This window comes from Bufo gargarizans, chromosome 10, assembly GCF_014858855.1.
Source record: "Bufo gargarizans isolate SCDJY-AF-19 chromosome 10, ASM1485885v1, whole genome shotgun sequence".
NCBI lineage: Eukaryota > Metazoa > Chordata > Amphibia > Anura > Bufonidae > Bufo > Bufo gargarizans.
In genome coordinates, this window is record NC_058089.1 from 62,473,100 (window position 1) to 62,487,651 (window position 14,552).

The 14,552-nt window shown below is 44.8% G+C and overlaps 1 protein-coding gene across 3 annotated transcripts in view; it reads left to right on the forward strand.

The window, feature by feature from the left end:
• The window catches only part of SLC29A2 (solute carrier family 29 member 2), a 238,240-nt gene that overhangs the window by 31,998 nt on the left and 191,690 nt on the right, over nucleotides 1–14,552 (forward strand). For all 3 annotated transcript variants that reach the window (XR_006386902.1, XM_044269677.1, XM_044269678.1), the window contains exon 3: nucleotides 423–504. Coding sequence is in view for 2 of the 3 variants with exons in the window: in XM_044269677.1 (XP_044125612.1) it covers nucleotides 423–504 (82 nt within the window). In the remaining variant the exon portion in view is untranslated. The remainder of the gene's footprint in view (nucleotides 1–422; nucleotides 505–14,552) is intronic.

Below are 14,552 nucleotides of genomic sequence, written 5' to 3' on the forward strand. Positions count from 1 at the left end.
GGTATTACCAGTTTTGTCTGTTCCTGGACTGCAAAGAAAAAAGCCTAGAAACGGTGCCAGATATTTGCTCCCACTTATGAGGCTTCTATGGATATGATATATGTTAATTTATGCTCAGTTTGTTTGGTGTGTATAATGTGTTGTATGGTTCCTGTGTTATTGAACAGTCAGCCAGGAAAAACATTATATTCTATACAATTTATGTCTTGGCAGTGTTCATGAATGTCTTTTCTTCCAAATGAAGTTATTTTTATAACACTCAGTTTACTTTACTGTAGTATGATTTTAGTAATGACAGTGTAATATTAGTATTTGTAATGCATATTCATACATCTGGATGAGATGTTATGCTTTGTAACATGAGTTTGAAATTGTTGCTCTATTGAACCACTGCCTCCAATGACATACTCTTTCTTTTACAGGTTCTATTTTGTCACTATTATATTCCTTATCTTAGGCCTTGGGACACTGCTGCCCTGGAATTTCTTCATCACTGCAATTCCAGTGAGTGAAATATATACATCCTATTCTTTTAAGCGTGGCTGATTACTGAACAAATGGCTTTATAGGACCCGACCCTGTATTAACATATACATTGTTAGATTCTGTTCACATCTGAAATTTTATTAGCAGCCACAATGCAGTGCTTTAAAGCTCTTTTCTGGCGATCAGTTCAGATGAACCTCCAAAGGAGTTTCCAGTGCAGATATTAACTCAGATTTGAATATAAGGAAAACAAAATGCTAAACTAAATAGAATTATTGCACGTATTGGACTTTTATGCGCACGCCTTCCCTTCATACAGCTGATCGGCGGGGGTGTCGGACCATGAGCATAGGTCATCAATATTAAAAGCCCGGATAACCCATTCAAAGGATAACTGTCACACTTAGACCCTAATTTCAATTTTCATATATGTAGTTACTAATAACATGATATTCCAGAATCAGTTACTATTGGACTGACTTACCCCATATTTAATACGATTCAGCCCTTAGCAACCAGTCTGCATAAAACTGCAATTTCACTATTCAGTTAAGATGGCCGCCACTGCCCTCACCCTGAGGCTAATCCCACCTGCCCTCACTAGCCAGTAACAATAACCCCCCAAAAGTGTCAGTAACCAGAGCCCTCCCCCCTAAAGGGTTAATCTCCTGCAGCACAAAGGGGTCCTCTTACCACATGTTGCTTTGATTTATACACTGAGCAGACGGCAGATCTCCCTTCCCTGGTCTGCGCTGCTTCAGTTCTGCATTGTCCCAGTCTGCTGAGTGAGGGAGCGTCTGCCAAGCGCAGGGACAGGGAGAAGTGCACACAGCCCAGGCACTGTTATCAGCTGCTGGGGAGGACCTGGCTTTAATCATTTACTTACAGTCCCTGGCAGTCAGTAATCTGACCTTGCACGCAGCGTGCTTCTGCGTCCTCCTCCGTCCTTCAACAGACAGACGGATCATGCCTAGCAACCTGATTTTAAGCACAGGTAAAAATAAGCAGTACAGGGAACTAAACTGTGGAATTAAGGGGTAATTGAGTACACAGTGAAAAGTTTAAATAGGGCCACCAAGGAGATATTAATCACCACAAACCAATAGTCAAAAAAAAAAGAAGAAAGAATATGACAGTTATACTTTAAGTCATTCCAACCATGTTACCAAAAATACAAGTATTCATTTTATGCTGGGTGAATACATTTTTCAAAATGCCCGCACCAGAAGCTGTAGCCGGGAAAAGAGTATATGCATAGTGAAGTAAAAAGGTGGATCGCTTGTCCGGCACTGTCACATGATATTCAGGTAGCCAACGTGATAATATCAAGGTTACTTTATTTTCAAACAGTCAACGCATTTCAAGGGCTGTAGTGTCCTCTCCCTGAGGAGAAATGAACAGTTATGCTTCTACATGTTAATGGACCTTTAAAACTGTGTTTTTTTGTTTTTTTGGGGAGTGCAGTGATGCGGGGGTGGTATTAGGACTTTTTTTACTTTGATATATCTCCTCATATGTCACTATATTTATGGGAGGATGCTAAAGAAGTATGTGTTGTTCATATTTCTTATCTATATTTTGGCTCGTTGTCTTGTTTCTTTTTTACAGAGAGCCTACAATTCTCCACAGTAGTTAGTTCGCTAGTTACTAGTGGAGTCTTTGTTACATATTTAGGCTACTTTCACACTAGCGTTCAGGCGGATCCGTTCTGAACGCATCCGCTCATGTTAATGCAGACGGTGGCTCTGTTCAGAACGGATCCGTCTGCATTATATTGTCAAAAAAATGTCTAAGTGTGAAATTAGCCAGAACGGATCCGTCCAGACTTTTGCATTGAAAGTCAATGGGGGACAGATCCGTTTGAAGATTGAGCCATAGTGTGTCATCTTCAAATGGATCCGTCCCCATTGACTTACTTTGTAAGTCTGGACGGATCCGCACGCCTCCGCACGGCCAGGCGGACACCCGAACGTTGCAAGCAGCGTTCAGGTGTCCGCCTGCTGAGCGGAGCGGAGGCTGAACGCCGCCAGACTGATGCATTCTGAGCGGATCCGCGTCCACTCAGAATGCATTGGGGCTGGGCGGAAGCGTTCGGGTCCGCTTGTGAGCCCCCTTCAAACGGAGCTCACAAGCGGACAGCCGAACGCTAGTGTGAAAGTAGCCTTAGTCCAGCGCTGGTATCTAAATCAAAGGGCTAATGATCGGTCTATCTCTGCTCTACTTTGTATCTTATCTGCTCTTTTCATTCTTATCTGCTCTTTTCATACACCAGACCGGTTTGTAATGCATTGCTAAAGTTGTAATCTGTCAACATATCCTAAGTGTTAAATGGGTTATACAGATACACACACATTATATATATATATATATTTGTGGTCACGGCTGCGGCTGCGAAGACCTTGTGTAGAAGAGGGGGACAGGCCTGCCCTGTTTACTTACCTCATACCTGGACTTAATGGCTGGTGGTGTGCCCTTAGCCATGAACGCGGGTAGGCCTATAAGGGGGCATACCCTGGTAGAAGTAGAAAAATGAGGGAGGGTGGGAGGGGCGCAGATAGCTCACGGGCAAGGAGGTACGCGTGCCCTGGCTATTTAAAGGCACCTCCGCCCCTCCCACAAATGCAGGCTGACATGTCAGCCTTAACTACTTGTGGTCACGGCTGCGGCTGCGAAGACCTTGTGTAGAAGAGGGGGACAGGCCTGCCCTGTTTACTTACCTCATACCTGGACTTAATGGCTGGTGGTGTGCCCTTAGCCTTGAACGCGGGTAGGCCTATAAGGGGGCAAAGAACAAGCCAGGTAGTGTGGAAAAGGGAGTTTATTGTTCATGCAAAACATCATAAAACCAGACTACAGAAGGCCTTGGATATCTCTCGGTGTGGATTCGGAATGTACCGCCCGTAGCATGCAGAGTGCCAGCGACCCATTTTTTGGATGATGTGAGCTGGGACATTATGCTTTGATGCTGCGGATGCAGCCCCAATGCGGAAGGAATGCCCCGAAATGGTTTTTGGATCATGACCTAAACCCGCCACTAGGGAACGGATGTGCGAAATGAACTGGGATGACGTGATGGATCTGACTTTGAAGGGAAGCAACGGGCTGTCTCTGGCCGGATCGCCCAACACTGCCAGGAGCTGCTGGAGGACCCGGACCGGGCACCATTCGTTGAAAGTGGGGAAGTACCTGATCCCCACTGGTGGACCGACTTGGGATGTCTTGGACGAAGCGAGGTACAGGATGAACTGATCGCCCTGCTGGACCAGCTGGCCCCTAGTTAAGCCTTTGGCTTTGGCAGAGGAGCTGGTGAATTCCCCTGGCCGCAAGAAACCATAAAAGCTGAGGTACATGGCCGCTTTGATCACGGTACTAGCAAGGAGCCCAAAAGGATTACCATCTAGGGAGGTGGATAACTTCCTAAAGAGTTCTCCTGACACCGGCTGTCTGAGAGAGCTAGGACCCCTGCTACCTTTTTGAATGCCCCTAAGGGTGGCTTTTATCGGTTGTGACAGGAAAATCGACCTACAGTCCGGATCTTCTAATGAGAGGAAATGCTGTACCCCGGCCAGGTATAGCTTTATGGAGTTGTAGGACAGTTTGAGCTCCAAATGGCAGTATGCCAAGAAAGCCATGATGTACAGTCATGTGAAAAAATTAGGACACCCTTTGAAAGCATGTGGTTTTTTGTAACATTTTTAATAAAAGGTTATTTCATCTCCGTTTCAACAATACAGAGAGATTAAAGTAATCCAACTAAACAAAGAAAACTGAAGAAAAGTCTTTTCAAGATCTTCTGTAAATGTCATTCTACAAAAATGCCTATTCTAACTGAGGAAAAAGATAGGACACCCTCACATGTATTCCCTCTTAAATTGGCTCAGATCTCACACAGGTATATCACACCAGGTGCACATAATTAGTAGATCGTTACTCTGCATGTTGAATGAGGCTTGCCCTATTTAAACCTCAGACATTTAGTTTGGTGTGCTCCTGACTGTTGAAGTGAGAGTGAGCACCATGGTGAGAGCAAAAGAGCTGTCAGAGGACTTCAGAAAAAAGATTGTAGCAGCCTATGAGTCTGGGAAGGGATTTAAAAAGATCTCAAAAGATTTTGAAATCAGCCATTCCACTGTCCGGAAGATAGTCTACAAGTGGAGGGCTTTCAAAACAACTGCCAACATGCCCAGGACTGGTCGCCCCAGCAAGTTCACCCCAAGAGCAGACCGCAAGATGCTAAAAGAGGTCTCCAAAAACCCTAAAGTGTCATCTCGAGAACTACAGCAGGCTCTGGCTACTGTTGATGTAGAAGTACATGCCTCTACAATCAGAAAGAGACTGTACAAGTTTAACTTGCATGGGAGGTGTGCAAGGAGGAAACCTTTGCTTTCCAAGAGAAACATCGAGGCCAGACTGACATTTGCCAGAGATAAAGTTGACAAAGACCAGGACTTCTGGAATAATGTTCTTTGGACAGATGAGTCCAAAATTGAATTATTTGGACACAACAGCAGAGGACATGTTTGGCGTAAACCAAACACAGCATTCCAAGAAAAGAACCTCATACCAACTGTGAAGCATGGAGGTGGAAGTGTCATGGTTTGGGGCTGCTTTGCTGCAGCAGGACCTGGTCAGCTCACCATCATAGAATCCACGATGAATTCTACTGTGTATCAGAAGGTGCTTGAAGAACATGTGAGACCATCAGTTAGAAAATTAAAGCTGAAGCGGAACTGGACCATGCAACATGACAATGACCCAAAACATACTAGTAAATCAACCAAAGATTGGCTGAAAAAGAAGAAATGGAGAGTCCTGGAATGGCCAAGTCAAAGTCCAGATTTGAATCCCATTGAGATGCTGTGGGGTGACTTGAAAAGGGCTGTACGTGCAAGAAACCCCTCAAACATCTCACAGCTGAAAAAGTTCAGCATTGAGGAGTGGGGTAAAATTTCCTCAGACCGATGTCGAAGACTGGTAGATGGCTACAAGAACCGTCTCACTGCAGTTATTTCAGCCAAAGGAGGTAACACTCGCTATTAGGGGCAAGGGTGTCCTATCTTTTTCCTCAGTTAGAATAGGCATTTTTGTAGAATGACATTTACAGAAGATCTTGAAAAGACTTTTCTTCAGTTTTCTTTGTTTAGTTGGATTACTTTAATCTCTCTGTATTGTTGAAACGGAGATGAAATAACCTTTTATTAAAAATGTTACAAAAAACCACATGCTTTCAAAGGGTGTCCTAATTTTTTCACATGACTGTATGCCGTCTTGCCGGTATCATGTCTTGGGTGCAGGAGCATGAATTTGTGGAACACATTCCAGCCTGTTCTATAGTTCCTGGACGTGTTGACCGATAAAGAATTTCTCACAAGACTTTTTGCTGAATCAATGAACGATTTTAATCCAAAATCAGAGTTTGGAACGCAGGAGGGGATAGACCCACTTGGTCCGCCTCCGGCATTGCCTGGAAAAAATCATGAAAACGAAAACGTGACAAGGTGTCTGCGGCGATATTTTGTTTGCCCTGGATATGCCTGCAAGTGACATGAAAATTGTGACGGAGGGAAAGCCAGACCAACCTACGGACAAATGACATGATGAATGGCGATTTCGATCTGCCTTTGGCGATTATGTCTACTACCGCCTGATTATCCGTGACAAAAACTACAGATGAATTGGCCCATTGACTGCCCCAAACTTGAGCTGCTGCTACAATGGGGTACACCTCTAGTAAAGGGGAACGTTTTAAAGCTTGCTGCGCAGAAGACACCTCTGGGGGCCAGGGACCAGCGAACCACTGATTCCCGCTGATTGCTGCGTAACCTGCAGAGGCCGCGGCGTCCGTGAAGATCGTAGCTGATGTGGGACCCCATAGTGGAACAAACATGGAGACACCGTTCCAGCTGGCGAGGAACGTGTCCCACATTGCTAAATCCGCAATCGCTTGGCTGTCTAGGCAGATGAGACTATCCTGCTCGGGGGCTGATGGAAGCAGCTGTAGCAACCGGGAGGTGAAAGCTCTGCCCTGCGGCATGATCCTAGTAGCAAAGTTCAACATACCCAGCAAAGATTGTAACTCAATTTTAGTGAAACGCCTGGAGCCTGCTGCCTTGGAGATCTCTTCCCGGATTTTGGCAAGCTTCTCCTCCGGAAGCCTAGCTTGCATTTTAACGGAGTCCAACACAATCCCTAGAAAGGTAATTACCGTCGAAGGGCCTTCTACCTTTGAAGAGGCGACGGGAACATTGAGCTCAGAGAAGACCCGGAGAAGGGACCTGAGCTTGCTGGGTCTGTTGCCTGGGGATTCAACCAACAGGAAATCATCCAGGTAATGGATGACCAGTGGGCAATCGCAGCAGTTGACTAGAATCCAATGCAGAGCCTGCGCGAATTGGTCAAACAGCCAGGGGCTGCTCTTGGATCCGAAGGTCAGATGGCTAGCAAAATAATAAATATTTTGCCATTTAACGCCATACCACCTCCAGAGCTGCGGGTGAATGGGGAGCAATTTAAACGCGTCTGCGATATCCGCTTTGGATACCCAAGCCCCTCTGCCTACCTGGAGAATGAGTTGTATGGCTTCATCCACTGAGGAGTACCTCATGGAGAACTCTTCGGAGGGGATCAGAGAATTTAAACTCGGGATGTTGGAACCATGAGGCGCAGAAAGGTCATAAATGAGACGTTTTTTTATTTTAGAATTTTTTTGCCACAATGCCGATAGGGCTGACCCTCCAAGAATCAAAGGGGACAGTGGAAAAAGGCCCTATGAGGAATCCCTTCTCCAGCTCAGATTGTATGAGGCCTCCTACTGAGTCGGGATCCTTGGCTGCTGAGAGGAGATTGGGACCCTCCCAGGTGGACTGGGGAAGTGCGACCAGACCCGTGTGAAAACCCTCTGAAAACCCTACCGTGAGAAACTGAACAAAACGAGGGTTGGGATGGTTGTGTAGGAGAGTTGCCAGGAGATGTACGTTGACTCCGACTAGTCAGGAGGTCCTGGAGGAACGCTGAGGGCATGTTGTGATGGGGTGGGCTCTAAAGCAACCAGAGCAAATGTGCAGGGCTCGACATTTATTATAATTACATATGGCCAAGTTGTAATTGTTGCACAATTGACTATTACCCAGGAAAACTATGGGGCGGCCTAATTTGTCCGTGGATGGAGTGGGTCTTTGTGCGAAACTAGAGGCGCTGGGGAGTAACCTGCCCTGGGAGACGGGAGGGAGTACGTTGGGGCACCAATCTGACGAGTGGAGAATGGAATTGCACGACGCACAAGCTGGCGCCCTGAGACCAGCAAAATGGCGACAAAAGAGCTCCATGTCCATGGATGCCCAATTGGTGGTGTGGTGTAACTGGGCCAGAGTGGCGGCCGCCTTGGCTGAAAACGAGCGATGGTAATCATAGAAGGCGTGGCCGCCATACTTGTGGCCCAGATCCGTGACCCTGTACAGGTAGGTGTCCAATTCCTCCCTTCCAGGGCAGGCGGAGCAGATGATATCCCTATATAAGCTGAAGGCCAGGACAAATTCGGGGATGGATAATTTTTTGTTGAGGCGGACGTCCCTGGCTTTTAGAATGATGGAAACGTCGCCGCACGCAATGGTCCTATTGTCGATGGTGTCATGGGTAGCAATGAGGATGCTAGCTAAATTTACGTCCCTGCCGTCTAGAATATCCCTTCTAATGTTATCTGGAACAAAGTGTGCCGGAGCTACCTCAGGTGTGAATGAAGCCCTACCTGGGGAATGGGAACATGAAGCAGTGACCACAGGAACCGGAAGGACGGAGGGACTAGTTGACAGCCCTCTGGATTCTACCGCAACCAGTCTGGTCTGCATATCCGAGACCGAAGTGGCAATGTTATTGATCGTGGCATGCAACTGTGCCAATGATAGCTGAATAGTTGACATGGGCACTTGATCCGCTGGAGGGGCCATGGGCTCGGACACCAGGAGTCGGTATAGCTCAGCCTTCCGAGCCGACGCAGGGTAACAAATCCCTCGGCTGTTGAGCTCTTTGATTAATTTTGGAATGGTCCAACTCCTGAGTGACATGGAGCTGCCGTGGGCGGAAACGGAAGAGTCAGGGATGGATACGGAATCCTCGTGGTCTGATAGATGGGACATACTGTTGGAGTGAGAAATGATGACAGAGTTAAAGGTCGGAAGACCCCGGAGTAAATAGTGCCCTGTGATGGTGGACAAAATATATATGTTTTTATTTTATTTTTGTGCTGGTGCAGACCGGAATGTGAGCGCTTACCTGTTGACCTGAAAAGAAAGCGACAGCTGGTGATTATGACGTGACTTAACCGTGGAGAGAGTGTACTGTGAAAAGAGGTGCGCACCGAAGTAATAATAACTAGAAGGTACCTGAAGAATGACCCTGGAAAAACAAAGGAGCAATCACAACTGGCCCCGGACCTGAAGTGTACAGGACGATGATGTTAGTACACATGAGGCTGGGAGAGAGGTACCAAAATATTTTTATTTTATTTTTTTTATGCGTAAGCTTGAAAACAAACAGGCAACAGAATGATTGATCCAAAAAACGTACGCCCGCATAACGAAACAGGCAACAAAATTATGATCAGAGTTAAAAACGTAAACCTGGATGACGTGACAGGCCCCATATTAAAATAAAAACGTAAGCCCGCATAACCTTAACAGGCAACAGATTGTGATCAGTTAAAAACGTAAACCTGGATGACGTGACAGGCCACATATTAAAATGAAAACGTAAGCCCGCATAACGTAACAGGCAACAGATTGTGATCAGTTAAAAACGTAAACCTGGATGACGTGACAGGCCACATATTAAAATGAAAACGTAAGCCCGCATAACGTAACAGGCAACAGATTGTAATCAGTTAAAAACGTAAACCTGGATGACGTGACAGGCCACATATTGAAATAAAACGTAAGCCCGCATAACGTAACAGGCAACAAATTATATTCAGTTGAAAACGAAAACCTGGATGACGTGACAGGCCACATATTACAATAAAAACGTAAGCCCGCATGACGTAACAGGCAACAAATTATAATCAGTTAAAAACGTAAACCTGGATGACGTGACAGGCCACATATAAAATAAAAAAGTAAGCCCAACAACGTGGCAGGCAACCTGAATTAATTAATTAAGAAACGTAAACCTGCAGAACGTAACAGGCAAGAAATTATACTTAGTTAAAAACGTACACCTGGTTGACGTGACAGGCATCACGTTAAGTTAAAAACGTGAGGCCGGCAACGTAGCAGGCCACAGAGATTATTGAATTAAAAACGTAAACCTGAATAACGTAACAGGCAACAAAATTATACACAGAGTTATGCGTGAACCTGGATGACGTTACAGGCAGCATATTAAGTTAAACGTAAGACCGAAGACCATGGCAGGCAACAGAAAATTATCTAATTGAATACGTGAGCCTGTAGGACGTAACAGGCAACAAAATTACTCAGAGTACGTACGTAACCTGGATGACGTTACAGGCAACGTATCTGAATTAAAACGTAAGCCCGAAGACATGGCAGGCAACGGAATTAATCATAGATGAAAATATCGGAGCCGTGACCTGGACGATCTCGCAAGCATCTGCATGAAATGCCAGTAGAAACGTATGGCCGGGAAAGAGTGACAGGCCCCAAACCTGCAGTGATAAATTAAATTAAGAGTTGCATACGATTTTTTTTTTTTTTTTTTGGAATCGAGTATTTATGAATTTATTTGTGTAACTGTTTCTTTAAGATTTTTTGAACTTATTTTACCCCCAGGTTGGGCTTTGGAAGAAACATGATTCACTTCCTAGTGAATCCTATGGTTGTCCTGATGTGCTGACTTGCTGTTTTCTTTTTTCTTTTTTTTTTTTTTTTTTAAACTTTAACAGACAACCTAGTGTAAGCTATGGTTGTCCTTTTTTTTTTTTTTTTTTTTTTTTTTTAATAACTTTATTGAGTTGTCTCCATGCTGCCCCCCTGTGGGGATGCTGAGCAGCAGCAGGAGAAGGAGGAACGAAGCCGGGCAAGCTGGCCGGGCAGAAGCAGGGAGAAGGTGCCGAAGTATCGTGGGACTTGCGGCACCTGCGCTGGAGACTGAGGGACGCAGCGATGGAGGAGACGGTCTGGTGTGAGATCTGACACCCGGCTCAGCCACAGAACCCAGGCGGGCAGCGCTGAGGGAAGCCGACGGTGGCCAGGTACAGGGGGCAGTAGGCAGGGGACCGGCATGCCTGAACCAAGGAAAAAAAGGGGGGGGGAGCAGCCATGTTACCTGTGCGTTCCGCTGCAGCGCACCGGAGCAGCCTGTCGGTTGAAGGGAGCAGCGGCCCCAGCATACTTACGGGTGGCTGGATACACGTGTGTGTTGGCGACGTGAGCTAGGCGGGAAAACAGCAGTAACTCCTCCTTGCGCAGATAGCTCACGGGCAAGGAGGTACGCGTGCCCTGGCTATTTAAAGGCACCTCCGCCCCTCCCACAAATGCAGGCTGACATGTCAGCCTTAACTACATATATATATATATATATATATATATATAATATAAAAAGTCTACACATCACTGTAAGGCCTCTTTCACACTACAGTATGTCCATTTCAGTGTTTTGCAGTCCGTTTTTCACGGATCCGTTGTTCCGTTTTTTTGCTTCCGTTGTGGTTCCGTTTCCGTTCCATTGTTCCGTTCCGTTTTTCCGTATGGCATATACAGTATACAGTAATTACATAGAAAAAATTGGGCTGGGCATAACATTTTCAATAGATGGTTCAGAAAAAACGGAACGGAAACGGAAGACATACGGATGCATTTCCGTATGTGTTCCGTTTTTTTTGCGGACCCATTGACTTGAATGGAGCCACGGACCGTGATTTGCGGGCAATAATAGGACATATACAGTATATACAGTATACAGTAATTACATAGAAAAAATTGGGCTGGGCATAACATTTTCAATAGATGGTTCAGAAAAAACGGAACGGAAACGGAAAACATACGGATGCATTTCCGTATGTGTTCCGTTTTTTTTGCGGACCCATTGACTTGAATGGAGCCACGGACCGTGATTTGCGGGCAATAATAGGACATGTTCGGAACGGAAAAAGGGAAATACGGAAACGGAATGCATACGGAACACATTCCGTTTTTTTTTTGCGGAACCATTGAAATGAATGGTTCTGTATACGGACCGTATACGGAACGCAAAAAACGGACCGCAAAACAGAAAAAAAAAACGGTAGTGTGAAAGAGGCCTTAAAATGTTAGGTTTCTGTGATGTAAAAAAATTTGACAAAGATATTCATTTCAGAACTTTTTCCACCTTTAATCTGACCTATAAACTGTACCACTCAATTGAAAAACAAACTGAAATCTTTTAGGTGGAGGGAAGAAAAAAAATAAAATAACGTGGTTGCATAAGTTTGCACAAGTTTGCACACCCACTTATAACTGGAGATGTAGCTGTGTTCAGAATTAAGCAATCACATTTAAAATCATGTTAAATAGGAGTCAGCATACACCTGCCATCATTTTAAGTGCCTCTGATTAACCCTAAATAAAGTTGAGCTGCTCTAGTTGGTCTTTCCCGAAATTTTCTCAGTCGCATCCCACAGCAAAAGCTATGGTCCACAGAGAGCTTCCAAAGTATCAGAGGGATCTCATTGTTAAAATGTATTAGTCAGCAGAAGGGTGCAAAATAATTTCCAAGGCATTAGATATACCATGGAACACAGTGAAGACAGTCCTCATCAAATGGAGAAAATATGGCACAACAGTGACATTACCAAGAACTGGACGTCCCTCCAAAATTGGTGAAAAGACGAGAAATAAACTGGTCTGGGAGGCTACCAAGAGGCCTACAGCAACATTAACAGCCATATTTCACCTTAAGGACCAGGCCATTTTTTGCAAATCTGACCAGTGTCACTTTATGTGGTGATAACTTTAAAACGCTTTGACTTATCCAAGCCATTCTGAGATAGTTTTTTCATCACATATTGTACTTCCTGACACTGGTAAAATGGAGTAAAAAAAGTTCATTTTTATTTATAAAAAATACCAAATTTACCAAAAATTAGCAAATTTCCAAGTTTCAATTTCTGTACTTCTATAATACATAGTAATACCTACAAAAATAGTTATTACTTTACATTCCCCATATGTCTACTTCATGTTTGGATTATTTTGGGAATGACATTTTTATTTTTTGGGGACGTTACAAGGCTTAGAAGTTTAGAAGCAAATCTTTACATTTTTCAGAAATTTTCAAAAACCCACTTTTTAACCCCTTCCCGACCGCAATCTGTATATATACGTGATAGCTGCACATACCCCGTGCAGCTACCACGTATATATACGTTCTGGCAGCTCTTTAATCCAAGCGCTGCAAAGCGCTTGGATTAAAGCTTCTGCCCCTGCCCTGCTGCTGTCACGGACAGCATACAGTGCAGTAATGCCGGCAAGGGACCAATCAGAGTGGCCCCTTGCCGGCAATCGATCCGATTGGTTAGTCTGTGCAGACTAACCAATCGGATCGCGGCAGTGTTAAAATGCCGGTTTCAGGCTCTGATCTGCGCTCTGCAGATCAGAGCCTGAAATCGGTGTCCTTGCAGCCCCCCATCTGTGCAGCCCCCCGCCCCCGATCTGTGCCTCCAGACACTTACCCCCCTGCCCCGATCTGTGCAGGCCCATCTGTGACCCCTCCGTCTGTTCCTAGTGCTGCGGCACTGCCCCCTCCTTGAGTCCGCCCCCTGCTGCCTTGTCATACCTCCCTCCCCCCCTCCCCCTTCCAGCGCGGACCCCCGTCTGCCCCCCTGCTGTTTGATGGCGGCGGCTCCATTCCTGAGCCGCCGCCAGACACTCTGCTGTAAATTCTGTGACCCCATAGATGCAGCGGCATCTATGGGGTTAATAGAGGGAGGGGGCTCCCTCTCTCCACCATCGGGGCTGCTGCGCTGCGATGGCAGCCCCGATGGTTGCCCTGGCAACCGGACGCTTTGCAAAAGCGTCCGCTTATGCCACCTACAGGGCATCTAAATGTATTACAATTTGCAATGCAAGAGCATTGCAAAGTATAGTACAGCCATCAGCCCCACTGGATCTTCATGATCCAAGAGGGACTTGATAAAAAAAGTGAAAAAAAATAAAAGTAAAAATTATTAAATAAAAATGTAAAATTAAAAAAAATAACATTTTCCTATAAAAAATTAAAAATGAAAAAACTACACATATTAGGTATCACCGCGTCCGTAACGACCGTCTCTATAAAGATATCACATGATAGACCCCGTCCGATAAACACCATAAAAAATAAAAACAGTGTAAAAAAAAGCAATTTTTGTCACCTTACATCACAAAAGTGCAACAGCAAGCGATCAAAAAGTCGTTTGACCGCCAAAATAGTATCAATCAAACCGTCACCTCGTCCCGGAAAAAATGATACCCTATTTAAGACAATCGCCCAAAAAATAAAAAAGCTATGGCTCTCAGACTATAGAGACACTAAAACATCATTTTTTTGGTTTCAGAAATGCTATTATTGTGTAAAACTTAAATAAATAAGAAAAAGTATACATATTAGGTATTGCCACGTCCGTAACGATCTTCTCTATAAAACTATCACATGACCTAACTCCTCAGATGAACGCTGTAAAAATAAATAAATGAAAACTGTTCCAAAACAGCCAATTTTTGGGTCACCTTGCCCCATAAAGTGTAATAATGAATGATCAAAAAATCATATGTACCCAAAAATGGTACCAATATAAACCTCCACACTTTCTGCAAAAAACGAGCCCCTGCACAAGACGATGGGCAGAAAAATAAAAAACATATGGCGTTCAGAAAACCAATCCAGGACAATCTGCCTTCCGAAAACTGTATGGCATTCCTTTCCTTCTGCGCCCTGCCGTGTGCCCGTACAGCAGTTTACGACCACATGTGGGGTGTTTATGTAAACCGCGGAATCAGGGTAATAAATATTGAGTTTTGTTTGGCTGTTAACTCTCAATGTGATAAAGAAAAAAAATATATAAAATGGAAAATCTGCCAAAAAAGTGCAATTTAGAA